The following is a 27,535-nucleotide window of genomic DNA, read 5'->3' as shown; positions in this document are numbered from 1 at the left end:
AAGAAGATTGGATCGAATTAAAATATCTCAAGACACATGTCAACAATAAAGACACATGTAACGTGAGGAGACTAAAATTTTTCCGTCATCATCCTTCGCCGTTGAAGCCATCGATTCCGCCGGAGAATGAAACTAACGTCGACTGAAGATCGAAGATAGATTCTTTTGTGTTTCTCCGACAATTGCAAAACAGAAGTGAAGATCTAATACGGATCCATTAATCTCAAAAGAGAAAAAGATCTCCGATTAATCCACCTCTGTTGACTAAAAACCAATCGAAGCTTAAACATAAAAGTACAACTAAAGGCAATAGTAATAAGCTGAAAAAAGAGCTTTGAATCTTCAACTGAAATTGCAAATCGCCTAATCTTTATCCGTAAACTTCAAACCCAAAGGATAGGTTGGAATTAAACCCTTATGAGCAGAGATGCCACTGTTACGCACTAACACACATATCCGATGAGATTTTAACTAAAAACAATCAACGGTCTAAACGAAACCGTGATAAAAAAAAAACAAAAGAAAAAGCAAACCGACATGCCGGAGAAGAGAGAAGGCAAAAAAACAAAAATAAACCGAACTAAGTCGGGTTGAAACCTTAAGCTAGCCATCACCGCTGTATGAGCCGAAGATGCTAGACAAGAACCGACCATGCACTGCTGTGAAAGCCAATCCATGTTGGGCAAAAGCCGGATATCACACCGGACGGCAAGCCAAACACCGCCGTTAAAGAAATCGGACGATGTTGGAAACGAAAGTCAGCCACCACTGTTAGAGAAACCAGATGATGCTGGATGAAAAGCCAAAAAAAGATTTGGACGGCAAATCAAACGGGAAAAACTTCCTCTCTCTTTGAAAGATTTTTAGAGGGAGAAAAAAGAGAGAAGCCTTCCCTTGAGTTTTATCTTTGTCAGTCTATAGTTAGGATTATTATTTGCAAATTTACGAAACGTTCTACCTTTTTTGTTTTGTGTGTGGTCAATATATTGATTCTTTACATACTTATTTGCCAATATCAAAATTTTAACTTCATTGTGTAGGTAAAATATATAATTCTAAATGCATCAATTGTTTAATTTACATTTAAAAAGTGAAGTTTAAAGAATATACAAACAGATGTTCTTTAAAATGTTCTTTCAATTTTCAGCAAAAAATGGTTTATCGTATATAGTTTTTTTTTTAAAATGTTTTTTTTTTTTTTGTTTGTTTTAAAAACATCTTTGGATATTTTTTCGAAAACGCACAAAACTATTTAAAAAAAAAAGTAAATAAAAAATACATTTTTCCTTGCAGTTAACGCACGAGTGCCGTCTTCTTCAGTTTTAAGGGTTTCTGTCTAACAAAGTTTCGATTTTTTCCTTTTTACAGTGAGTAAATCAATCATGGAGAAACAGTTTCCGAGTGAAAAGCTATCACTGATAGAAGGTTGTGAAGTCGAAATCTCTTACAAAAACAATGGCACTGAAAGCGTTTGGTACAAAGCCATTATCGAAGCAAAACCGCTCAGAGAACTCTGTGTTCTGTTCCTTAAGGATGACTTCTCCACTCCTCTTAACGAACTCAGAGACAAAGTCTTGATTCGACCCATCCCGCCAAAAAATGTGCAAGCTTGCATCGATATCGAGATAGGCACCATCGTCGACGCTGATTACAAAGATGCGTGGTGGACTGGTTTTGTAGTCAAAGAGGTTGGTCATGACAAGTGTTTGGTGTTCTTTGATTCAATATCTGAGATCATTCAGTTTGATAGAAAGCATTTGAGGCCTCATCTTAAGTGGGTCGATGAGAAGATATACTCATGGTGGATCATTCAATCAACACATGATTCAGAGGTAATTGTGTTTTTTGAGGGTTGCTTGCTTCTCAATTTTGTATCTTTCTTGCCATTATTACCGAAAGTTTTGTTTTTTTTTTTCTAATGTTTTGGTTGTGAAATCTTAATGAAAGACTTTAACTTTATTGTTAGTAGTTCTTGAGGCGGTTAGCTGAGGAGCCTATGTTTAGTCCTGGAACAATGGTGGAACTAAGGTCTAAGATAAATGAAGCTGATGAGGTCGTATGGGTACCTGCAATGGTTATTAAAGAGTTTAAAGAGGATGATGCTGGTGTGTATAAGTATATTGTCAAGGATATGCCTTTGATCCGCAAGAGTTATGAGGGAAGACCAAACAAAACGGTCGATTTGCGTAGTCTTAGGCCTATACCACCTTTTGTTCGGGTTGAAGAGTATCAAGTGGATGATCTCATAGAGGTGTATCATGATGGTTATGGATGGCGTCAAGGACGGGTTACGAAAAGTCAAATACCAATGGTGGGAAGGCTCTGGTGTGGATTGCATATGGAGGCTACAAAGAAGAAAGCGCTGTTCAAAAAATCGGATCTTAGGTCTTTGAAGGCGTGGGAAGATGGTGTTTGGAAGGTACTTAACGTTTTTTATTCACTGGTTTCAGTCCAACACTAGATTATTTTCAATAGTGACTAATTCGTGTGAACAGTTTGCAAGAATGGAAATAAGAAAAGTTGCTAGCTTTGAGTGTGTTTCTTAGATGTAACAATGGTTTGCATTGGAAGTCTTTGTTTTTGTGAATAATGACAACACTAGATTATTGTCAATAGTGACTAATTCGTGTGATTAATGGAAATAGGAAAACTGTCATTGTAGTTTCAGAACTTCTCAGCTCCTTTGACTACATTTCTTAGATGTGTAACAATGGTTTGCATTGGAAGTCTTTGTTTTGTTATCTTCTTGTTGTGGTTTATGATCTGTGTTATATGTTGCAGACTAGGGAATTGTCTTTAACTCAGGGATCAGGAGATAAGAGGGGTGATTCTGTGATGAATGGTAAGTTTGGTAACACTCTCCGAAATCAAAGCGAATTCTACAAACACATTTTCAGTTTCTATATCATGAAAAATTGATCTTATAATTTCCACTGTTTTCCAGCAAATGAATCTGATCATGTAACTCCACCTCCAGGCATGACCATAACACCGTTGAAACAAGTAAAGGCTGAAAACGATTCAGCACGAGAGAATGTAAAGTGGAACTTTTCGCTTTGACATTATCATTTCTCGATTTCTCGCTAGTTTGTTAGCTGGTGGCTTATCATCTTAATCCTCTTGACAACTTCCGTTCAGGGAAATAACGAAGATATTAATCGAAAGAGGAAAAGAGAAGATAACCTTTGTTCTGTAGCAAAGGATACAACAATGGTTTTGCCCTTTGAGAAGAAGTCACCATTTTGGAAGATACTTGAATCAATGGAGGTGTTTAAAACAGTCCCACAAAGTCCTCATTTCAACCCATTGGTGGAGACTAGAGAAGAATCCCGAGAAATGTTAGCGGTTGGTATGATGTTTACCTTTTCTGGTTTACTTGATGAAGTCAAACATCTGCCACACAAGGAGACCATAAGCTCATTCATAAGGATCAGTAATTCCTTGGCCGAGTTAGAGAAACACGGGTTCAACGTAAAAGTAGCTCAGTCGAGAATCTATAAGTTGTTGACTCTTAAAGGTATGCAATCAAAGAAAGAGGACGAGCTCAAAGGTGCCAAGAAAGTGACTGCAGAGAAAGAGAGTGCAAAGGTTGAGAACAAGCGCAAGATTCTTGAGCTGCAAAGGCTGAATGAGGAGATGGACAAAGATATAGCTGAGAGTATGTCATATGAAGCAAAGATTGTCCAAGAGCTTGATGATGTGAAGCTTGAGTTTCAGGCAACTGCATCGGCTCCGTGGTGATATGATAAAAAATTATATGAGCTTTTTAAGCTAATCTCTCCATTCTGCACTTAGACTATATGTAATTGAAAAGACTACGTTGGCCCTTTTTGGATGATTAATGATGTTTGGTTTTAAGTTTTAACAAGTTAAAATTAAATCAACCACTTTTTGTGTTGTTCAACAGAGAAAGAGATAGCTCAGAGTAAGTCATTTGCAGCAAAGATTGTCCAAGAGCTTGATGATGGGAAGCTTGAGTTTCAGACAACTGCATCGGCTCCATGGTAAAAGAAGAAGTGATATAAAAGAAGAAGTGATATGACCTCTAAGCTAATTTTTCTCTAGTATGTAAATGAAAACTTAGATTTCTGTAATTGAAAAGACGTGGTTGGCCCTTTTGTACGGATGAAGAATGATGATGTTTAGTTTTAAGTAACTAGTTAGTTACCTTATAAAAAAATCAAAAACAAACCACTTATGTGACTAGAAAGATACAGATTACCAAACGTAGAAAAACAAACGTGACCAACGTTTTATGAAGCTCATAAAAACTTGCAACATACAAAAACTCTTAAAAAGTATCTAAAAACATAAATTTCATCTCGAAATATTTTCAGAGTGTACCCAAACAACAAGACAAGTGTATTTTTCAACATAAATCATTAATAAAATTTAAATAAACTACGCGAACTCTTATCAATGCATGTCAAAATCAGTATTGACTAATTTAACCATTAGTTAACTATCAAAAACAATGATGTGAATGCTGACGGACCTGATTAGAGACATATTTTAATTATAAAACTACTTTTAACAAAATTAATATTATTTCTTTTTAAATCATGAAATCAAAATTTTATTAATTTATTGCATAATTAATTTCAATAAATATTTTATAATTACAGTTCTTATAAGTTTAACACACGAAATTAATGATTTATCAACCTATTCCATAATTAATTTCAAAAACATTTGTTAATCAAAACGCATAGTCAATGATTTAGTTAATAATTTCTGATAAGTTTGATACTATTTATCAACACATAGTCAACTGATTTTGTTAAAAATTTTGTCTAAAGCTCTAAAAAAAGTTTCTAAAACGCTCTTAAAAAGTTTCTTAAAAGCTCAAGACGAGCTTCTTCTATTTTTTTTCCTCTCAATCCACAGACAGCTTTTCACCATCTTCCAGATGGCATCATCATGAACGTCTCGAGGTTTAATACTGGTATTCTTCATTTTATTAATTAATTTATAAAAAAATAAAAAGATAGTGATTATGTCTGAGTCGTCGGTTATGACTTTTCTTAGTCTTAGGTTTTAATTGGTAGTACCTGAGATTAATATTTTTAGTCTTAATATTTACTATTTGAGATTAATTGGTAGTACATGAGATTAAAATTTTTAATATTAATTACGTCTGAGTCGTCGGTTATGACTTTTCTTAGTCGACTCAAACCTAATATTTAAAATATTAATTTCAGGTAGTAAATTAAATTTGGAAAAACAAAAGAAAAAGAAGCCACCAATTTAATTTACTATCTGAGATTAATAGTTTTAGTCTTAATTAAGAAATTTAATTTACTACGTGAGATTAATATTTTAATATTTGATTAATATTTTTAATATTAATATGAAATTAATATTTTTTGCTTTACATTTCTCTACACTTTTCAAAGAATGAGGAAAAATAAAAAAAAAATATTCCTCCCTAAAATGGACGAGGAACAAATGAACAAAAAAAGAACATATATTAAAGTTCATTTTTTGTTATAAAATAATCAAAAATTTATGTCCATTAATAATAATTCAATTTTGTAATATCATATTTTCACAATGTATTGATAGAAAAAAATATTTTTGATATGAATTTCATGTTAAACTAATTTTAATGCTCTATTTGAAAACTATATAAATAGTAAATAGTAAAATAAATTTTAGAAATGTTTATATCGTAAATAAAACTAAAAATATTTGAATTTACTCTTAAAATTTTATTGAAGATTAATATTAATTATTAATATGCAATATGACATATCTAAAATTTAATTCACAAATTTTATTTTAAAATCAAATGTAAAATTCAATATATATACATTAAAAGTAGTATTAATATTATTATTGAAATTTGCAATACAGTAAAAAGTGAGTATTAATACTGTTATTTCCGTCACAATTTATGAATATTTTGTCACAATATCTTAATTGTGACAAAAATGAGACAAATTATGATATGTCTCAAAAAGGTCACAAAATTTTGTGACAATTTCCAATGGTAACAACTCGTCACCATTTGTGACACATTCCCAATAGTCTCAAATGAGACACAATTAGTGACATATAATTTTGTCACAAAATGACACCATATCTTAGTCACATATCGTTACATTTTACAACCAAAAATATTGTCATAAACCTGCAACAATTAGTGACTCAATTATAGTGACACAATCGTCACAAGTTGATTTTTATTAGTGACATTTTGTCTTTACTAAACTCGTAACAAATTGTTACAAAACTAGAAATTCGAAAATTCCATGGAAGTTTAGTCACAAATGATTACCAAGTTTTTTTTTAACTATTTGCAGAACCATTTTATTTAAAATTTATAATTACATATACAATAAAAATTAGAATAATAAGAGCCAGCAAACAATAATATTCACTTAACAGACATCAATTTGTTGATAACATATTTTGGAAGTCTCTAAACTATACAAACTCTCTAGATGATGATAATAAGAAGAAAGAAGCTATGTTACAAACAAACTAAACCGCATGAGAAGTGTAACTGCAACTAGTCTCTCGCCTTAGTGATCATACAGTGGAATAGAACGTATGCCGTCTCAGCTTGGTCACAGGCAAACATATATGTCTGGCCTGAGAAATTGTCCTTCCCTGGCATGATGTAGTTGTGAACTTCGATTTTGAGTATGTGCAAACAGCTGATCTCATCCAAGTCAACAGTTACGCCAAACCTTCAAAAAACATCTTCTTTTCAAGAATGTATTACTAATCTAAAGTGCCTCTCTTCTACAGGTTTCAACGTTGCTCTTTGATTCTCCAACCGTTGATCTCATTCAACCAGCTCTTAAAATCCTGAGGCAAAAATTCTGTAAAAGCTTTTTATGAAAAGAAAGAAATTGGTACCTGGCTTCTTCAGCTGGTGAAGTAGAGTACTTATTCTTCTTTCCCGAGTTGATCCATGATCTGTGAAAGTCCGTATGTGACCTTGGTTGAACCAGCAAACAACGGCACTAGCATTGAATATGGATGGCATCAAGCTGGTAATTCAGGTACCCACACCAACATGAAAAAAAAAAAGACGTAACCCAAAGATTCTTTTCTTAGTTTAACTCTATCAGTATGTTTGGGATTTTTTTTTTAAAACAAAGCCTTCTTGCTATCTCAAGAACTGCTAGTGTCTTCTTCTGTTCCCTACCTAGAAACGAAACTCTGCGTACTACCGTCCTTGGCGACCAAAATAGTTAAAAATTATCTCCTTTTGGACCAATTTGGATGTTAACACCTAGTACAAGTCTAGTAAAGCATGGACGAGACATTTAAATACTAACATGTCCGGTTATACTATATCGACCTCCTTGATTTAGATAACTCTATTTTACGACTCTTGCAAAAAAATACAGCAATTAACAACAAATAGGAATCAGATGGAAAAAATGTAGATCAAATAGTTAATAGCCTGAAACAGATCCAAAACCACATCTCTTAATCAAAGCAATCAGACGCAAATGCCTCTTTACTGTCAATTCTTCACCACTCAAAAAAAATATATATTAGGAATGTGTCACGGGAGAGAAAGAAAGAGACTTACCTAGACCTAGAGTGAGCGACGTTTCCACTTAGGCTTGTTGAAACTTGAATCTTCAATTCGATTCAATCGGAGGCATTTAGCGTGTTTACCTGAATCTTCAATCCGAGTTTCATAGTCAAGAGAAACTTGTAGGTTTGAATTGGAGGTAAGCAAGGGTTTTAGTGATCCGGGGGTAAAAGGTTGGGGAACTGGGAGGTGGACAAGGCTGAGGGGGAGGAGGATGGTTGCAAATCCGTATTTATATTTGTGACTATATTTTGTAATAAATTCGACATAAGTAGAAGTAGTGACATAAGTTAGATACTTTTAATTCAGTCATAATATTATGACCAAATGATAACACATTTATGACTGAATTAAAGGTTATAATTTTGTATGTAAATTGTCACAATATTCAGACCAAAAAAATGGTCACATTTTTCTAGTCACAATATTCACTTTTTTTTTGTAGTATTGATTTATTTAATATTTAATATATTTTAAAAGATTTTGTTATTGTTTGGTTATTATTTATTATTTTGTTTTTTTATCTTCAAATCTTTTTTTCATTCCTCAAAAACTATTTATTCTTTTATGCATTTTTTTTTGTAATGGTTATTGGTAGCAGTCTTACTAGTACACTAATGGAATGATTTATACTGAGTGATGGGCTTACGAGAAAAATACAAAACAACTTTAGAAAAAAGTAGGCAAAGTAAGAATATTGCAGAGCTGTCCATTACAAAAACATACGTCACATGTTGGTTCTCTCATCTTCTTTTACCAAAAGCCACCACAAACTTTTGTCAATTGTCAAGCAAATATTCAATACCCCCATTTTTCTCTCTTGTCTATAACTAAAGAAAGAAGAAAAAACAAAAACATCAAACTCTTTTTTTCCTTTCTCGATCTCTTCTCTTCTCCAAGATCCCAAGACCAAATGGCTCAGGTTCGTTTCTCATATCAGTTTTAAAAATTGAATATGATGATATATCTCTTTCTCCTATATTGTAATTTTACTTTTTTTGTTGTGTTGTATAGAAAGTGGTGTTGAAGGTTTTAACCATGACAGATGATAGGACCAAGCAGAAAGCCATAGAAGCTGCAGCTGATATCTTCGGTGATTACTTATTAATTATATTTTCACTTTTGATTTGAAACTCAGTTCTTGATTCTGGGTTTTAGAGCCGTAGTTATGTTCAATCTATTTTAGAAACTTTTTTTTTAAGGATTTGGAGAGTAAACGTTTGCTGCTGGTTTTGTCACTCAACTAAATTACCATTACTTAGCTAAGTTATAGTATGAAACAATCGTTATGAAATCTGGTTTGATGCTATAATTGCGTCAAGCTTCTTAAGAGCTTGGATTATTTGACCTTTCTTGACACATAGTCAAGGAAGTGATATTTTATGGGCCGAACAAATCAGGATTAGTTTGGGCCTAGTTAAGGCTGGCTGATATGGAAACTACGTTGTCTGCCTTATGGGTTATTTGTAGATAATGGGATTAGTATAGTAAGGTAACAAAACTGATTTAAGTGTTATTTTTTTACATTAGTTTCAAAACGATGAGTGTATGATCTAATATGATACAAATGTACTACTCTTATGCTAAGAGGTAGGATTGTGTTTAAGCAGGAGTTGATTCGATAGCAGCTGATATGAAGGATCAAAAACTGACGGTGATAGGTTCGATGGATGCGGTTGCTGTGGTAAAGAAGTTGAAGAAGGTTGGTAAAGTCGATTTGATATCGGTTGGACCGGCCAAAGAGGAGAAGAAAGAAGAGAAGAAGGAAGAGAAGAAAGAGGAAAAGAAAGAGGAGAAGAAGGAAGAGAAGAAGGAAGAAGAACCTAAGAAATGATTTATAAGTAATGACTCGGTCCTATATATCATTGTAAAACGCCTAAATTTTTGTCATCTTGATTCCATAATTCTGAATCATTGAATAATTTTATGGTTTAAAATTAATTGTTCAATAGTTTGTAATAAAACTAAAAGTTTATGACATTTTTTTTAAGGGAGCGACCAAAATAAGACTATTATTGCCATCTGACATAAGTAAAACTGTAAAAGAGATGTTCCATACCATATTAATGTGAAACTGTTTAACAAATTAATTGCAATCGCAAAACTAGTGTATATCAGTATATATGTAGCTCCGTAATCAAAAAACTCGAAGATTAGTTCAACATTAAGTCATATGTAGATGTGTACTTAAACTATAAATGGATCGAAAACTCAAAGTTATCATGTAGAGTATTATTATTACTCATGAAAGGGAAAAAAACAAGTTTTAATTAGTAATTAAGGCTTCTACTAGTAACCATTAGAGGAACAAAAGAAAAATGAATAAAAAGAATAATGAGAAACGGAATAAACAATTTTAGAGGAATGAAAGGAAAAGATGCAGAGAAAGAACAAAATAATGACTGGTAACCAAATAATAACAATATTTTTAAAAATAGATTAAATATTAAATCAATCAGTGAATAAAAATACTAATACTACTTTTAATGTATATAAAATAAATTTTACATTTGATTTTAAAATAAAATTTGTGAATTAAATTTTAGAGACATCATATTAAATACTAATAGTTAATATTAACCTACAATAAAATTTAATTTAAAATATTCTTTAGTTTTTATTTATGAAATACACATCTTTTAAATTTAATTTACTATTCATACAATTTCCAAATAAAGCTTTCAAATTAATTTAACATGAAATTTGGTATCACAGATACTTTTCTGCCAATATACTGTGAAAAATATGAATATTATTGTATTATACAATTAAAATATTATTAATAAACATATTTTTTTATTTATTTTAAAATAAAAAACGAATTTTAATATTAATTCTTTTTGTGTTCTATTTGTTCCTCATCAATTTTGGGGAGAAACATTTTTGGTGTTCATCATTTTATGAAGAATGTAGAGGAAGGATGAGGAAATAATATTCTTTGTAAATGGTAAAAATTTTGAGGAATGAAGAGGAATATTATATTCCTCCTCGTTCTTTTCCTAAATTTTGGTTACCAGGAGCCTAAATCACATAACAGATTCTTTTCAAAAATTATTCTATGGAATTGGTAACAAGAAGGACTCATTAATGGGTTGAAAGCGCTGTTAATAGCAACTATTAGCTACCTTTTCAGTTATACAATTAATTATACACAGGATTTGGCATATACTAATATAGTATGATTAATTGGATTCTGCATATTGGAGGCGAGGCAATATTGTTGATCGAGAAAGAGTCTCCTGAACGATCAGTGATGTAAAAGTCTCTTAAAGCCAGAGTATCCATAACCAAAGACCTAGTATCTACTACATCATCATTGTAATCTGGCTTCAGAAAAAGCACCTACACGCTGCGGTTAACAGCGCTTTCAACCCATTTTCCGACATTAGCATCAGTAGGACATTGTGGACCGAGTTTGATGGGCAAGATTGCTAAAACAGGTGCTATGTGGAATTCCCTTGACTTATTAAGAAACCACCAAACGCTTTTTTTGCCATCTCCATCTCCATCGCCAGCGTCATCTTCATCTTCATCGTTATTATCATCGTTATCGTCATCGTCATCATAATCCAAATCAAGATAATCTCCGTCATCATCACTTTCTTTGTACGCAAGAAAGGGCACCATGGTCCAGATAAAACGCCACCGCTTAGACAAAATCATGGTGGCTACTGCATCTAAAGAAGGTACAGCGGCCAAAGAAGTTCGTATATTGAACAAGCTTATGAGAGATTACATATATAGCAAGAGTATCAAACTGAACTCTGAAATCTAGGAGAATCTATCTAGTTACATAGTGTTCCCTCTGTTACGCAACCGTGAATATACTAGAAACAAATACACGAATATGCTTTTATACAATGATCGTTTTGCAGTTTTTGGTGATAGTTTAAAGATGTTAAATCCAAATATTAGATTTTAATTTGGTTTTAGTTTGTACCATTGCACGTATATAACCTCCACGTAACTATTTCACAATGGCAAAGACCTCTCGTCCCATCCCTTTTTGTCATGTTTACTCTGTTTCATTTCGCCCCTATCCGTAAAAAAATTTTATGTCTCATAACTGTTCTCTTTTAAAATTTTCGTCCAAAATTTTTGGATAAGAACATAACTAAATTTTGTGCTTTTCTCATATTTTTGGTCATATAATTTATTTCTTTCTACTATAGAAGATCAACTCATAGTAAATAAATTAAAAAACTATTTATTAATATTCAATTTTCTATAAATATATAGTTTTAGAGTTTTCAATACTCATTTTAGGGTAATTACTTTTTAGAAATACAAAGATAAATTAAAATTTCTTTGTTTCTTTTTTGTTTTTTAAAAAAGAATTTTTTAGAATTTTTCTTAAACAAAAAATGTAATCCATGAAATAGTTTATTTTTATAAATATATATTATTTTTATTTATCATTACAAAATATATTAGTTACATAAGACCTTTTTAAAGATATTTCTTGCATATCTTGTGTTTTAGAGAGTATTTACAAATAAGTTGATTTTAGATATATTTTATATATCCATTAAAATAATTTTGAATTGATTTTTATTAACTTCACATATCTTATATATTAATTAAATTTATATTATTAAGGTTAAAATAAATATTTTACTATTTTAAAATACGTTTTAAAGTAACTTTTTTCTTAATTAGTTATTTTTTTTCAAAATTAAACTGTATTTATTTATTTGTTCCTATAACTGTGAGGAAAAGTATGCACAAATGTTAATTGTTTTTTTTCCTAAAATATTTTTAAAGAATCAAAAATTTAGATTTGATTTATTATGTATTTAAACGTTTTCCTTATTTAATTGTGATGTATATGTTTTACTTAATTAAATATTCTAAGCGATTAAGATTTAGGCAAGATTATGGTTGATTAAATTAACCAAGATTAAATCAACAATATAGAAAATTAACGATCAAGATCTAACAAAATTTTGTAATGAACGACTGCGATTAGAACTTAAAATCATGGTAGATTACCGGGTTAAAATGACCCGCGTATTTATCCGTTTTTTGATACTTTAAAATTACATTTATATTCATATGAAGGATGAATGAAATAATTAGATTACTAACCTTTGTATTTAAAAACTACCAAAGCAAAGTTATGTTCCAAAAGTTAGTCCATGAATACTTCAGTATTAATAGAATAGATTATGTAAAGGTGAGTATCTATAATTTTTTTTTTTGATGATTAATAATTGCCGGTATAATTTCTTTAATCATGGTATTATATTAATTAATGTTATAATTTCCTTAATTTTTCTTATAGGATTAGTAATTTAAAATTACAATTAGTATACTTTTATACATATAATAATTATTTGTTTATATTTATAAAAAAAAATGTTTAATTTCTTATATTTTTATTTTTATTTTTATTTTTTTTAAAACAGCTGTTTCATTAAGAACTTGTAATGTGATCCTCATAGAGAAGTGGTACAATGAAACTGGGAGCATAATGGTAATTTACAAACAGAGAATTAGATGATAGTTGTGTGAATCAGTGCCTAACCGACTCTGCATTCATCCTCTGCCACCAGAGAATCCAACTGTCACAATATAGCAATTCCTGAACCCGAGAACCTTCAACGTTTTTGCCACTATCTTAGCCGAATTTGAGTACCTACAAGCCCAAAATAGACCAATAAAGATGAATCTTTTTGGTTTGACCAAAAAAAATGAATCTTTTTGGTTTAACAAGATTTAAAAGGTCTTGTGAAAGAGCAAATAAAACAAAATCCATGAGTCCAAGATGATGATATTAGAGCCTTTGTTGATTCTCTTGAGGTAAGAAATGTTTAATGCAGCTATCTCTGATTCAACTCTTTTAGAGCTCTTCACAATTCCTTTTACTTTGTTTGGTAGTTCTTCTAATCGGATCATCACAAGAACAAGTTTTATGTCGTTTCTTTCAAAAAATTTAGGGTGTGGCTAGAAAACATGAAAAGAATGATCAAATATAAACAAACACTTACGAAATCGCAATCATACGGTTCTTAGCATTTGAAGGGAGCCTTGGAATCTCAGCTTTCTCCTTTTCTTTCTCTGATCTTATATTTACCATTAAGTAATTCTTGGAACAGAGAAGATCAAGCGTTTGAGCCGCGGTAAGATCACCTTCATTCAAAACATACATCACATTTGTAGAGTTAATTCTCAACTTTCTCAACTGTTCACAAACTTAATTAAGTTGGGCTCAACTCAAGATGATCTATATGGAGTATGAAGCTAAAAGATGAGGTACCTTTGTATCCACGGAAGTTAAAAGATATTGCAGACCAAACATGAGGGAAAAGAAGGTAAGCAATAAATGCAGCACCAGCTACAACAACAATGACACTAGAATCAGCTGAAGAAATCGTCTCCATGGTCGACGAAGCAATCGACTTAGCTTCAAACCAGTTTCTTGAACTTGGTTGATTGTGTTTATCCACCTGTTAAAGACAATAATTAACACTCATTAACAAAGAAAAGGATACGATTTGGTCAATACAAGACAAGTAAAAATTAAGTCAGATTGCATGTTATCATACTTTAGTGAGAGAGGAGACGATTTGGTCCTTGGAAATGGACACAACAGCTTTGGCTTCATGAGCAGGAGATGCAAAGAGAGATAATAGAGAGATTGAAGCTTATGTTGGAAGTGAAATAGAGATTTGTCCCAATGCCTTCTTACAAAATGTAGAAGAAGGAAGAGTGAGTTTTGCAGATACTGAAGACTTCATTGCCATCTCCGTCATAGCCATGGTTTCTCCCCGCCACAAATTGTCAGTTTAATGCAACAGAGAAAGAGACAAAAGACACTCTTATACTTCTAAAGGTGTTGTGTTGAGTGAGTTTTATAAGCTGTTAGAACATGTCGTGAGTTTTATATAAGCTCCGGGAAGTCTTTGGAGAATCCAAGAGCGTAGTCAGCTATCTCTCCTCTGTCAACTTCAGGTCGTGAATATCCGGTCAAAAACTCGTGGACCTTCGTGGCGAGAGCATGGCGAGGTAGATTCGATGATTAATCGCAGACGATTGACTTCTTCATGGTGGTTTTCTGATCAAAGTGAGTGAGAGAGATGAAGAAGAAGAGTGAGATGTAAAGACGAGAGTAATTTGAAATTGTAACAAACAAGGGAGAGATAGAGAGAGGAGATGGATTTGAAAAAATAGCAAACTAGTGAGAGAGTGAGCTATATGGATATGAATCAAAATTTAGGCAGACAGAAGAGCGAAAATGAAATTGAGGGAGCTGTGGTTAGGTGTAAATTGTAACGGTAAGTCGCGTCAGGAGCTGGCCTTCTAGTTTGGGCTTACAAAAGTGCAGTCCATCATGGTTCCTTCGTGCATTCCGGTTATGACCGATCTCAGTCACAGAAAGTGACTTTCCTTCTACTCGTCACTATGAAAAAACAAGCATATTGTATCACTTAAATAGTATCACAAAACTAAGTAATATTATTTTAAATTACTTATTTATAAATGAAGCAACTAAGCATCAATTATATTAATTGATATTATAATTGACTAGTTTGACATCAGTTAGATAAAACTGATTCAAGTCCTATTTGTTTGTATCACTTTAGAAAAATTGATTAAAAAATAAATTTACATCATTTTGATGATTGATGTATCTATTAATTTTTTGGTAAGATCAATTTTAAAAATGATACAAATTTTACATCAATAGAAACTGATGCTAAAATAAATTATATTAATTACATTAATATATATTTTCTTTTAAAAAAAGCTCATGTAAAAAACATTAAAAAATTAGAAGCATCATTTTTCACTATTTTTTAACTACCACAAACTTTGTACAATTTAATATCAGTTTTATAACATCAAATTAAGAACTAACTTAAAAATATTAGAACTGGTGTTGGTTATTTATAAATGATGCCAAATATATAATATTTTGTAGTGTTTATTCCGCTCAAATTTATTTTTAAAATATAATGTCTTTCATCAACTTAATAAGTGACATAACATTTTACAAATAAATTTGAGCGGAATTAATTTTTCATTAATGATGCCAAATAAATTTATTTGTTACATTATTTTGAACGAAAAATAATTATTTTTTTGGTTATTAACATAAAAATTTGACAATAATTTAATAATTAATTAATACTATTAACATCGAATATTATAAATGACACTATTAATAGAATTATTTATGAAAACTAGCACTAATTTTAAAATAAGTTATTTATAATTGATAGGAATATTTAACATCAATTACTGTAAATAATATTAAAATTACGGATTAAAACTAACACTAATTTTAAACATCAGTTTAACTAAGTGACATAAATACTAACATCACCTAAATAAATTGATATAAATGTTGACATCAATATTAAATAAATGATATATATTGACATTGATTACAATAATCGATATAAATATTTTGAATATTAACATCGATTTGATATAAACCGATACAAATATTTGCATCAACAAAATATAAACAATCGTTAAAATGATGCAAATTTTTTTTGCATCATTTGAAACTGATGCAAAAATAGAAAATAAGTGATGTAATACCACACTTTTTTGTAGTGCATCGATCCGGTAGCATCACCATCTATGATGAAACAGATAGAGTGAAAAGAAAAGAGTGCGTGAAACATAGAAAATGATAGAATCCGATGCATTCCGGTCATAGAATGTGCCGGACTATTAGATCTGGTGACGGAGAAATGGTTGGAGAGAGAGAGAAATCTCACGGCCCTCTAAAAAAATTGTTTGGAAATAAAGATTGGAGCGCTACTTGTATATGTCATCAAAAACCATAACTTGCTAGCCTTGTGGACACTTTAGGCAACGAAATCTTTTTGGGCATATGGCCCCTAACAAATATCCAATTCCCTCTTTTTATTGTCAGTTATTTATTTAGTTTAGCCACATATAGAAAAAAAGTCACAAAAAAAATCAAGGAATATGATATCTTCAAATATAAATCACATTGGCTTTATTTTTGACCGGTTTTTAACTTTTATAATATATTTTTAACTGCAAAACATACAAAGTCACAAAAAAAGTCAAGGAATATGATATCTTCAAATATGAATCACATTACCAGTTTTAACTTTTATAATATATTTTTAACTGCAAAACGTATAAAAAATAAGTTTTAAAATTGCAAAAAAACGTAAGACTATTATTCCCATCTGACATAAGTAAAGAGATGTTCCATACCAGATTAATGTGAAAGTTTTTAACAAATTAATTGAAATCGCAAAACTAGTGTATATATGTAGCTGCGTAATCACAAAACTCAAAGATTAGTTCAACATTTAATCATATGGAGATGTGTACTTAAACTATATATGGATCGAACACTCAAAGTTATCATATATTAATTTTTAATTAGTAACGAAATCGTATAACAGACTCTTTTCAGAAAATTATTCAAAGGAATTGGTAACAACAGCAGACATAGTTTCTCTCCCTGTCCCGAATATCGAGAACCTCGCAAAAAAAAACTCCTTCGACGCCGGTGAAGCTTCGGTTTGCCGGCGTCGGAACTTTGGCTCCGTAGCTGTCTCCCCTCTTATAATTTCCTCTTTGTTACCTTTCGTATGGCCCCCTACTCAATCAGTTCAAAAGTCTCAGGAGTATGCTCAAACCCTATCTCCCCTGTCGACAAGTTCCAAAGACCAATCACCTTTCGGAGATAGATGACGGAGGATGTATCCGGTGACCTTCGTCCCGACTCAAACGTTTCTTCAAAGCCCTATGTCAAATCTAGCAAATTTATTGCCCTACCAATCTTTCAGATCTGGTCTCATGTTCCGATGGCTGAGCTTTCCCTCAGGCCGGTTAACGGCAAAGCTGCATGGAGTTACCGTTTATCGGATTGAATGCCCAGTATCCATCAGTTGGCCCATTACCAAAAATCTTGATCCATGCTCTCAATTTCCAAGGTCCAGGTTTGTACATTTATTTTTCATACCAATGCCATCTCTGTTTATGTTGACTGGGTCTTGGTTTCATCTATTTAAAACCATGCGGCTTCATTCCTCTTTGGTAACGGTTTGCGAATGTTCACTATTGCTGGCACTTCTTCGACAGACTAAATCTAATAGTAGAGTTTGTCTACTCAGCGTTTCTTATTGTTGTGTTTTGTCAAGTTCAATCTTGTTGGTACCGATTATATCTGCTTGGTCAAGTCGAGGTTTCCTCGGTAGCAGGGCAATGGTTCCCTCTGAATTGCTTGATGATTCTTTGAGTCGATGCCAGTTGATTAATGTTGTCTGGAGGTTTGCAAGGCTGAGCCCCGCTAATGTTTCTGACCCGACAGTCTGTTTGACTGTGTTTCTTGCACCCTCTCCTCCCATATGCCATTTTTCACCAAAAAATCGACTCTCTCAACCTCAGTTTCTACCTTGGTCTGGTCTGAACTCTACTCTTTTCCATCCTAGTCAACCGTTGTATAGCTTAATGGTATCATGTGCTCGTATACACTTGCAAGTTAAGTCACCATTGTCTCTAGCTTGGTACAAGAGTTTATTGAAAAGCATGTTACCAGAGTCACCTAAGGAAGATTCCTTTGAAGGAAATAGCTTGAAGGAACCCGACATTATGATCCTGTTTCTACGAAGCGGTGGTTACTGGTGTTCCATCAGCCTCCTCTCTCCAACTCTCCTGTTTATGAGCCATCTAAATTGCATCATATCAACTTTTTGAAGTCCATTTCGCTTGAAGAATTGTGGCATTATGACCCCAACTCCAAGGAGTAGTGGTTACCTCAACCTCTTCAAGCAAAGCCCAGCAAACCTTAAAACCGTAACCATCATTCCAATTGCTGACAATCTGAGCCCTTCTATCCATGCTCAATCCCTTGGCAAAGCCCTACTTCGTGTAGACTTTCTCATCCCGATGAGAGTTTCAGCTTTGGCATTTTCAACGTCGCTGCTTCGTCTTCAACTCAAGACAGTGGTCATCTCTTCATCCATTGATTTAATCATGGAATATGCTTCGATATTTCTTGACCTCACAGGTTCCAAAATGCTTGCCAGCACTTGGTTCATAGCGCTCAAGTTCCCACTATCGTTGGCCTTTATCTATCTCTGCTTCCTTGTTGTTGTTAACTTTGGGAAATCTCCCTTTATGATCTTGTTCAAACAATCGTTTATACTTTGTATGGTTTTTATTCTAATAGAATGAAAATACATGTTTGTTTAAAAAAAAAAAAGAAAAAAAAATTGGTAACAACAAAGACTCATTAACGAGTACTTGTAAATTACCTTTTTCTGTAAATAGAAACTATTAGCTACCTTTTCTGTTATAGAATTCTCGATATTAATTATATACCGGATTTAGCATATACTAAATATATTATGATTAATTGGATTCATTCACTTAACTTTGCCGATTTTACATTTACATAATTTAAAACTTTTACGGTTTCGATAAGAAACAAGATTCGCGCAAAAGAAATGTTGTTACAAGTTATATATATATATATTTAAAGAGTTCCTTTTAGGTTAGGGCTATCTATATAATTAAGTAACGTAACGTAAAGTATCCTATATCTCTTTTATTTTCTCAGTATTTCTCTAACTTTTTTGTTAACCTTATATGACGTCATGGGAGTTGGTGAACATTGGTTGGTTTATACAACAAACCAAAACAAATAAAAAAAGAACATAATTAATTAATAAGATATCATAATTTGAGATTGTCCATATTTATCCGGTTGATTGGATACTATTTTTTGAAACTCTATATATAACAAACCCCGGTTTGGTAACGTTTTAGCTGAATAGCAAACCGGTTATACTGGCCTAATCACGGTTCCGTGTTTCTAATGTCCTCTTTAAAGTTTAAACAACATTCGAAAGGTCCCACTCCTATAATTCTAAGACTTATCGATTTGTCGTTGAATCCTTATACTTCGAAAACATTTCTATTTGAGTACCAAAGCTATGTAGAGAGAGCCCCAATGCCCATAATGTTATATCGTAACGATATCTATAAAATGCGAATCAAAACGATCAATGGCCACTGCAACACTATCGCTCTTTGAAGTAATTTGAATGTTTTAAACATCATGAAATATTGATTGGAGTACGTAAATTTGATGAAAAAACATATGAGGTGAAATTTGTAAATATAAATAACATATGGATGGATTTTATTAATGATCTTAAAAGTAATGATCGATCGTGCATCAATGATGCTAAAAAAAGAAGAAAATCAAAATCAAAATATATATAAAGAAAGGAGGCGAGTCATTTTATGACAACGAGGAACAGAACATATCACTTACCAAACACTTATCCAGCTCAGTTTCTTGAAAATACGACGACAGTTAATCTCTCTAAATATATTTTTGTTTTCTCTCTCTTAAAAAACCAAAAAAAAAATACTTCTGAATCATTCCGATTCTCTTTGTAATCTTTAGTTGTTGTACCTACGTGACGACGTCATGGCTGAAGAGGAACCTAAGAAGGTGACAGAGACCGTTACGGAACCAGCTCCATCACCGGCTGAGAAACCTGTTGCTGCCACGGATGTTGCTCCACAGCCACAGGAGAAGTCTGTTGTTGCGGCGGATGTTGTTGCTCCACAACCGCAAGAGAAGCCTGTGGCTCCACCACCTGTTCTTCCATCCCCTGCGCCGGTGGAGGAGAAGCTAGAGGGTTCCAAGGCTCTTGTCCCCGTCGTCGCTAGTAATTTTCTAATTTATCTTCTTTTTTTTTTCTATATCAAGATTACTACTCAAGTTGGCTGAACGATCATGAAAAACTTCTGAAAATATTTTTTCTTCTATTGATTAACTGATCAGAGTCAAACATACCTGATTTTCTTGAAATTTTTTTACTGATAACGTTTCAATCTTTTTTTTTGTTTTTTTTTCAAGATTAAAAACAGTCTTATAATTTAGACCTTTTAATATTTTAAAAAAATCTGTATTTATTTCAATTTTTAGGTTGGAAAATAAGAACTCAAAAGATTTTTGTTCCACTAATGTTTTATTATAGTTCTTTATTAGTAGTTATAATATTATTACTTTTTAATTGCAGAGCAAGTAGAGGAAGAGAAGAAAGAAGGATCAGTTAATCGAGGTAATTAACGAAATAAATTCATGATTAATACTAATATAATCTGAAAATGAAAGGATATATATAGGTGTAATTAATTAATTAGTGTTTTGGTCATATTTGGGGAGTAAATAATTGGGTGTTTAGTTATCATGGATGTGCATAAAAAAACTGAAAGCTGATTTTATATTCATTAATATTGAGTGATATAAAGGTTGTGTATGGATGTATGTGTTTGTCAGTGTCTCTTACATACAAACTCTGATTAATGATTGAATTTGCTCAAAAAATATTTTTGGGAGTGAAGATGCTGTTCTGGCTAGAGTTGAGACAGAGAAGAGGTTGTCACTTATCAAAGCTTGGGAAGAGGCTGAGAAATGCAAAGTGGAGAACAAGTAACGTTTTTTATCTTATTTGTATCCATATAACATTTTATTTATATAACCGGATTCCTTACCATCAAATCACTAGTAAAACAGTTTTGATATTAAACCAAGAAATTATCATTAAGACTTTGAAGAAAATGTTTGAAACAGAGCTGAGAAGAAGCTTTCTTCAATTGGATCATGGGAGAACAACAAGAAAGCAGCTGTGGAAGCTGAGCTCAAGAAAATGGAGGTAAGTTTTTTTTTACAATGGGAATTAGTAATTTTATTTCAAACTAATATTTAACATACTTTGGTTACAGATTTAACTCTGGTTTCTTTAATTTGTGAAATTTGGAATCGACGAACAGGAGCAATTGGAGAAAAAGAAGGCAGAGTATGTGGAGGTGATGAAGAACAAAATAGCTCAAATTCACAAAGAGGCAGAAGAGAGAAGAGCGATGATCGAAGCTAAGCGTGGAGAAGAGATACTCAAAGCTGAGGAATTAGCTGCCAAGTACCGAGCCACCGGAACCGCTCCCAAAAAGCTTTTCGGGTGCATATGAATCTAAATCATCTCCGATGGTCAAAAGTTAAAAAAAACACATGAAATATGTGGTGTTGATGTAATGATGTTTCTAGTTTGCGTAATATGGATTTAATTTGGCAACATAGAAAGATATAAATTAAGGTCAAATGGACCCAAACATCTTATTAATTTGTACAGCTTTTCATTGAAAGGCTTTTCCCCTAGCTAGCTTTATGAATTGGTACGTGCAATGATATGATTTTCTTTCTTTATGGCGTAATCGTTGGTCTCTCATCCTCCGGCCCCTATCATAAATGCGGATTTAGTAAGTGGTTTGACATGTGAAGTAAGAGGTTTGATATGTGAAACATGAACAATTAGCCACCACATAACCACAAATCTAGTTCTGGCCAAAAAAAACTAAAATCGAAATTACCAAATTGGTACCAAACTGAAAAGCAAAATCAAACCGAATTGAAACTAGTGAAATACCCAAATTCTAAAACTCTTGAACTGAAAGAACTGTAACCGAATCGGAATATTTTGAGTACCCAAATCAAACTGAAATACAATTATATATATATATCGATTATCATCAGTTAATTTTATGTTCGAATAACCAAACTTTATCTGAAAAAATAAAGAATACCGAAATAAGGAAACCATAACCGAATAGACCTAACCCAAAATAACCAAAAAAAATACTCAAAATATCCAAAAAAATCCAAAAAAATACCAAAATCTCTAAGATACCCAATTTTTTTTAGGTTATTTAGGTATTTAGAATCAAAACCGAATAGGTACCCAAATATTTTGGTTCCTAATAGGTTCTTGATTCAACAACCGCAACCGAATAGTACCAAATCGTAACCGAACTGATTTTCTTTCGGTTTTGATCTTAAAGCTAAAAACCAATCCGAACCAGAACCAAACCGAGTACTCTAATTGCCACTACTAACCTTTATTTTGTTTGTCGTTAAATTGCCACTACTACTAACTAAAAAAGTCTACAATCATGAATAAGATATAAAAAAATGAGAATCACGGCCCATGAAAAAAAGAAGGCCCAAACCCAACTAAAGAGAGAGAGAGAGAGAGCTGTGGAAAGGAAACTAGGGTTTCTTCCGGGGAGCTTCATTACTTCAATCTCTTCTTCCTTTTGCCTCCCTCGCATTTTCCTACAGCCTTTTTTGCTTTCAGAGCTCCGCGGAGAGCAGCGATCAGTAGTAGCCATGGCTGAGCAAGTTCGTTTATCATCCTTCTCTATGTATTCTCACCTCGTGTTCATTTCAACACTCTTTTACGATTCTAATCATCTTCTTGTTTCTCTTGCAGACTGAGAAAGCTTTTCTCAAGCAACCCAAGGTCTTCCTAAGGTTGAAATTCAAGATTCTTATATCCATTTTGTTTCTTGAATTGGTTCATACGATTTTTTGAGGGTTTTTTAATGGTGTTTTGTGTGTTTCTTTCAGCTCGAAGAAATCTGGCAAAGGAAAGAGACCTGGGAAGGGTGGGAACCGTTTCTGGAAGAACATTGGTTTGGGTTTCAAGACCCCTCGTGAAGCCATTGAAGGTTTGTTTTTTTCTTATCCTTCAATGAGAAACTGTTAACTTATCAATTTCCAAATGATTCGATCTGAGTAGATAATGTAGTGTAAGCTAAGGTTTTGCTATATAGAAATCTGCATTTCTCTCTTCACTACTGATCTTGTGATAATCAGATATGTCTCTTAGTTATAATATTGTTTAGAGTGTCTGCTTTGATGAGATTTGAAATAGTAAACTGAAGTTTAAGATTGAAACAATTGAGACATGTTCTGTTTTCTGTTGTGGAACAGGAGCTTACATTGACAGGAAATGTCCATTCACTGGAACTGTTTCTGTAAGAGGACGTATCTTAGCTGGTACTTGCCACAGCGCCAAGATGCAGAGGACCATCATTGTCCGTAGGAATTACCTCCACTTTGTGAAGAAGTATCAACGGTAAGTTTGTGGTTCATCTAAAACTCAGATTGTGATCTCTGTTCATCTCGGTTTTATATCATAAATGGTTTTTAAGTTTTAACGTACATTGTCTCCTTCATCAGATATGAGAAGAGGCACTCCAATATCCCAGCTCATGTCTCACCGTGCTTCCGTGTCAAGGAAGGTGATCATGTCATCATTGGCCAATGCAGGTATATGAATATTGGGTTTCTCTTTTATGCTTTTCAAAGATATAGGCCAATGCTGGGGAAACTATATTTGATTCTTTGGGATTTATTTGCAGGCCGTTGTCCAAGACTGTCAGGTTCAATGTGCTGAAGGTGATCCCTGCTGGTGCATCCGCCTTTGGAAAGAAGGCATTCACTGGAGTCTAGGAGATTTGAAAGTCTGGAGATTTTGGTTTGACTTTGATTTTGAAATGTTTTAATGTTTTGTTTGATGATCACCTTTTTGTTGGAGACTTTGATTATCACAGACGAGAATACAAGTCTACGCACTTTCATCCAACTAAATCTTCTACGTTCAACTCGTAAAACTTGTTAACCCTCCAAATCTACTTAATTGTTTTAACTATCTTGGATGAGAGAGTAAAGATAATTCATATTAACAGTAGTTTCATGATAAAGGTAAAAAAGATGTGAACTTCTTCACTTCTGTATATATAACAAGAATACAAGTTAGTTATTCATACTACAAAATAGTTTCTGGAGTCATTATTCTCGTTGGAAAACTATTTCACCATAAGAATACAATGCATTCAATCCTCCATGTCTAGGCTGACAAGGCAAGCGCTAGACAGAACAAAGTTTACTTCAATTCCGCAAGAACATAGAATGACAACAAAATGGTGTTATTTGAAACAATTAGTTGGACTCTCCATTGCATAATCAATCCTCTAATGTCAAGCAGATAAGCACCACCAACTTTTAGGATACCGAGAAAAAATTCAGGGGAAGACGAAGAAAGACTACTCCGAGATCGTTGATTTCTGAAAGAGTGATTTTGACCAGTCTTTATTTTATTTTTTTGAATGTAAGTTAATTTTATTTTTAAATTTATAGGAACCTAACGAGAAAGGATGAAGATAACAAGAACATTCTTATGGGTGTTCTTCAAGTACATACTAGCCCATCAAATCCATAGTGGTTATAATTGTATGAGTTTGGACATGAAAAAATGTAAGATGAATTTGAAGTCGTGAAGTTAACGCAAAATACGGTAATAGACACAATGTCTCCGTTATATGTATAATCAGAATTTGTTCTTGATACGATAGTTTTGTATACAAGCTTACAAAGTAATAATTTGATATAGGTCGCTACGGATTCTTTCCTACTGTTAGAAAGAAAGAAAGCACCATAAAGGTTAGAAATTAGAAAAAATAGATATTGTGGTCTAGTTCTAGTACGTCTCTATCCGGAAGTTGCTTTGTTGTATTTGTTATGTTCTGTCTATTTTTTTACAAAACATATTTGTTTGTTTGTCTGTCTAGAATTCCTCTCACCGCCAATTTTGTGTTGTTTGTTCCGTTGTCACAATCGAAATCTATATTGTGTATATTATTTCGACAGTCTATATTATTCATAATACGATTATACGAAGTTAGGCGTTACACGTCTGCATACCATTAGCAAGTAGGTTTGTGTTGGTGTTGTGTTCATAGATATTTTAGTTGATGGTGATATATAGCAAGTGTAATTAGCATATAGTGGTTCTTTGTTTTTTTTTTTTGTCATCTGATGTTATTGATACTTCTTGAAAGTTTACATTGAGAAATACATAAGTTGGCGGAAAATAGAGATATACCCGAGTCTAAAGCCTAAAAGAGAAAATCTAAGCCGGTAGACAAAGGATAAATCCCCGGAAACAACTAACAACTAGAAGGAAAGTAACAAACCAAAATCGAAAGAGAACGAATCCAACAACGAAGAACAGAGGCATACTAACAATAATAGCTAAAGAAAATGCTATGTCTAAACCACCAAATCAACCTTATCTTCCGAAGTTTATGAGAATGAGCTGTATCAATGCTGCCCCCGGCCAAAACATCAATCAACAACTGCCTCGTCCTATCACAATGAGAAATGATCTCTCCAACCCAGACTTCATAACCTGACAAGTAAATCTCAATTCAGAACCTCAATACACTTCCAAATGCAGCGAGACTACTGATGCGTTAAGATCGCCTAGATAGAAGCCATAAACAAGCAATCCAACATCCTCCAGATTCGGAAACGCTTAAGACAAGGAGCGAAACACAACCAATTTGATGAGCTTCAAATTCCAGAATCGACACTCATCTACAAAGGTTACCATCACCAACAACTTCCACCTAAGACTAGAAGGATCTGAAGCCTAGAGCCAAGCAAAAACTTCACACAAAAAACCTCTTCATAGAAAGGAAACGAACTAAATGGGAAACTAATAGGTAGAACCAGGTTAAAGGTGATCGGGAAAAACAAGCCAGTGAAGTCTTCCTACATAACACACACAAGCCAACCCAAAAGCACAATCTGATTGAACTAAAAAGAAAACCCCAATCCAAGGCCAAGAACTTTCCATAAACTAAACAGAAACTAAAGCAAAGGACTAAAGGAAGAAAGAAAAACAGGGAGACCAGAACCGGTGCTAGAGAAACCACTGCACTCTGGTCTCAGATCTGAGAAAAACTTTGAGCGACGGCTGGTTTTTAGGTTAAGACGACGGCCGTTTGTATATGCATATAATACTTAAGCGTGGATTATATATATTCATCCGTGCGCTCAATTATGTTTGGAATCATTGATTCCGAATCAACAAATGCATGAATTATGCATTTAGTTGCACATCAAAAAATTCCACTGCCTAATGGATTTAAGTCTTTTATATTTAACAAGGTTATCAATGGAGATAAAACCATCATTTTGGCAAGATGTGAAGCGCCCATAAAAATACGATTATTAAAGAAATGTAGTGCACATTTTGTGTCGATATAAACATGTAATTAGAGGGTTTGAAAACGATTCATCAATCATAATGTCTGTTTTTTTTTTCTTTTGTGAAGCTCCCAAAGAAGCAAAAAAAAAAACTAATCTCGTGATATGCACACTAGATAAGGTAGAGGAAGGCAATATAAATTTATGATATTGATATACCTAATACCTGCCAACATAGCTAGATTTGTAATCATAATCTAACTTAAAGAACATTATGAGAAAATAGGGAATGATAATTTATGGATTACAAATCCAAAATTTCTGCTAACAATAAAAAAACCAATGAACAAGTAAAAAAAAAAATTCCTTTATAAGAAAAACACAACAACAAAAAAAACATCAAATTCTCTCACAACTGAATAAAAAATCAACCTCAAGTAGTAAATTAAATTTGGAAAAAAAAAACATGAAAAAGAAACTAAGAAGCATCATCATCATTATCATCATCATCATAATAATTCATATCATCATCATTCTCCTTAATTGATAAAAAATTAAGGAGAATAGTATTATGGCTTTCTTTTGCCCACGTAAACCTGTAATACTCCATCAGATCCCCCAGCCACTAGCGTGCACTGGTCCACACCTGATTGCCTCCAGCAGACGCTACTCACGAACCGCTTATCCGAACCAGAATTCATACCAACCGGTTCGAACCCGTCTACCCATACCGGCTTTCCCCACCTCTTATCATACACGAACACCTTGTTGTTCTCCGATCCACAACCAAACAGCGCGCCGTTTCTCCACACTGATAACCCCACGAAGTTTCTACCGTTCACGTGCCCTTCGTACGTCCGAATCACGCTCCCGTCCTCCACGCTCCACAGCTTCAGACATCCGTCCGTGCCTGCCGTCACCACCGTGCCACCGTCGAGGAACCTCACATACGACACCGTTTTGTTATGTCCTTGCAGAGTCAACGCCGGGTCAACGAGTTTTCTCATATCGTAAATGTACCCTTTCCGATCAGCGCATCCGACAGCCACAGCTGGTCCGCCGGAAGGATCGAACTCGACGCAACAAACGGCGCTCCGGCATATCCCCGCCGGCCGTACGAGGCCTAA

General features: G+C 33.2%; 5 protein-coding genes, 1 long non-coding RNA gene and 1 pseudogene across 9 annotated transcripts in view; 4 read left to right on the top strand and 3 right to left on the bottom strand.

Moving 5' to 3' along the window:
• Positions 1,308 to 3,844, top strand: LOC104736393 (DUF724 domain-containing protein 10-like). 2 transcript variants are annotated; one of them, XM_019234869.1, is made up of 5 exons: positions 1,308 to 1,832; positions 1,970 to 2,419; positions 2,782 to 2,842; positions 2,978 to 3,036; positions 3,139 to 3,844. In XM_019234869.1, the coding sequence occupies exons 1-5, from the start codon at positions 1,383 to 1,385 to the stop codon at positions 3,739 to 3,741; spliced, it is 1,623 nt and encodes a 540-aa protein (XP_019090414.1). In that variant the 5' UTR covers positions 1,308 to 1,382; the 3' UTR covers positions 3,742 to 3,844. The 2 variants fall into 2 exon arrangements, with proteins under 2 accessions (XP_019090414.1, XP_010454665.1); XM_010456363.2 differs by having other exon boundaries at positions 2,945 to 3,036.
• LOC104736392 lies at positions 6,371 to 7,776 on the bottom strand. The gene is made up of 3 exons (XR_759572.2): positions 7,553 to 7,776; positions 6,868 to 7,001; positions 6,371 to 6,695 (listed from the first exon to the last, which is right to left on the bottom strand). It is a non-coding gene; the product is annotated as an uncharacterized LOC104736392 (long non-coding RNA).
• Positions 8,319 to 9,548, top strand: LOC104736391 (60S acidic ribosomal protein P2-like). Its single transcript, XM_010456362.1, has 3 exons — positions 8,319 to 8,480; positions 8,573 to 8,651; positions 9,169 to 9,548. Exons 1-3 carry the CDS (start codon positions 8,472 to 8,474, stop codon positions 9,390 to 9,392), a joined length of 312 nt encoding a protein of 103 aa, XP_010454664.1. The 5' UTR covers positions 8,319 to 8,471; the 3' UTR covers positions 9,393 to 9,548.
• Positions 10,901 to 14,319, bottom strand: LOC104738130 (annotated as a pseudogene).
• Positions 19,795 to 21,779, top strand: LOC104736389 (remorin). The gene is made up of 5 exons (XM_010456361.1): positions 19,795 to 20,241; positions 20,596 to 20,637; positions 20,921 to 21,008; positions 21,150 to 21,231; positions 21,350 to 21,779. The coding sequence occupies exons 1-5, from the start codon at positions 19,998 to 20,000 to the stop codon at positions 21,542 to 21,544; spliced, it is 651 nt and encodes a 216-aa protein (XP_010454663.1). The 5' UTR covers positions 19,795 to 19,997; the 3' UTR covers positions 21,545 to 21,779.
• LOC104736388 (40S ribosomal protein S11-3-like) lies at positions 22,640 to 24,021 on the top strand. The gene is made up of 6 exons (XM_010456360.1): positions 22,640 to 22,751; positions 22,843 to 22,883; positions 22,980 to 23,080; positions 23,346 to 23,490; positions 23,595 to 23,684; positions 23,777 to 24,021. The coding sequence occupies exons 1-6, from the start codon at positions 22,740 to 22,742 to the stop codon at positions 23,865 to 23,867; spliced, it is 480 nt and encodes a 159-aa protein (XP_010454662.1). The 5' UTR covers positions 22,640 to 22,739; the 3' UTR covers positions 23,868 to 24,021.
• Positions 26,684 to 27,535, bottom strand: part of LOC104738129 (WD repeat-containing protein RUP2-like) — a 2,646-nt gene continuing 1,794 nt past the window's right edge. The window contains exon 2 of one of the 3 annotated variants that reach the window (XM_019234676.1): positions 26,684 to 27,350. In XM_019234676.1, coding sequence (XP_019090221.1) covers positions 26,978 to 27,350 — 373 coding nt within the window. In that variant the 3' untranslated portion in view covers positions 26,684 to 26,977. Of the gene's footprint in view, positions 27,532 to 27,535 lie in introns of all 3 variants that reach the window. The other 2 variants (XM_019234674.1, XM_019234675.1) reach the window with 2 other exon arrangements.

Source organism: Camelina sativa, chromosome 13 (assembly GCF_000633955.1).
Source record: "Camelina sativa cultivar DH55 chromosome 13, Cs, whole genome shotgun sequence".
Lineage (NCBI taxonomy): Eukaryota > Viridiplantae > Streptophyta > Magnoliopsida > Brassicales > Brassicaceae > Camelina > Camelina sativa.
This window is presented reverse-complemented; position numbering and strand designations above follow the sequence as displayed.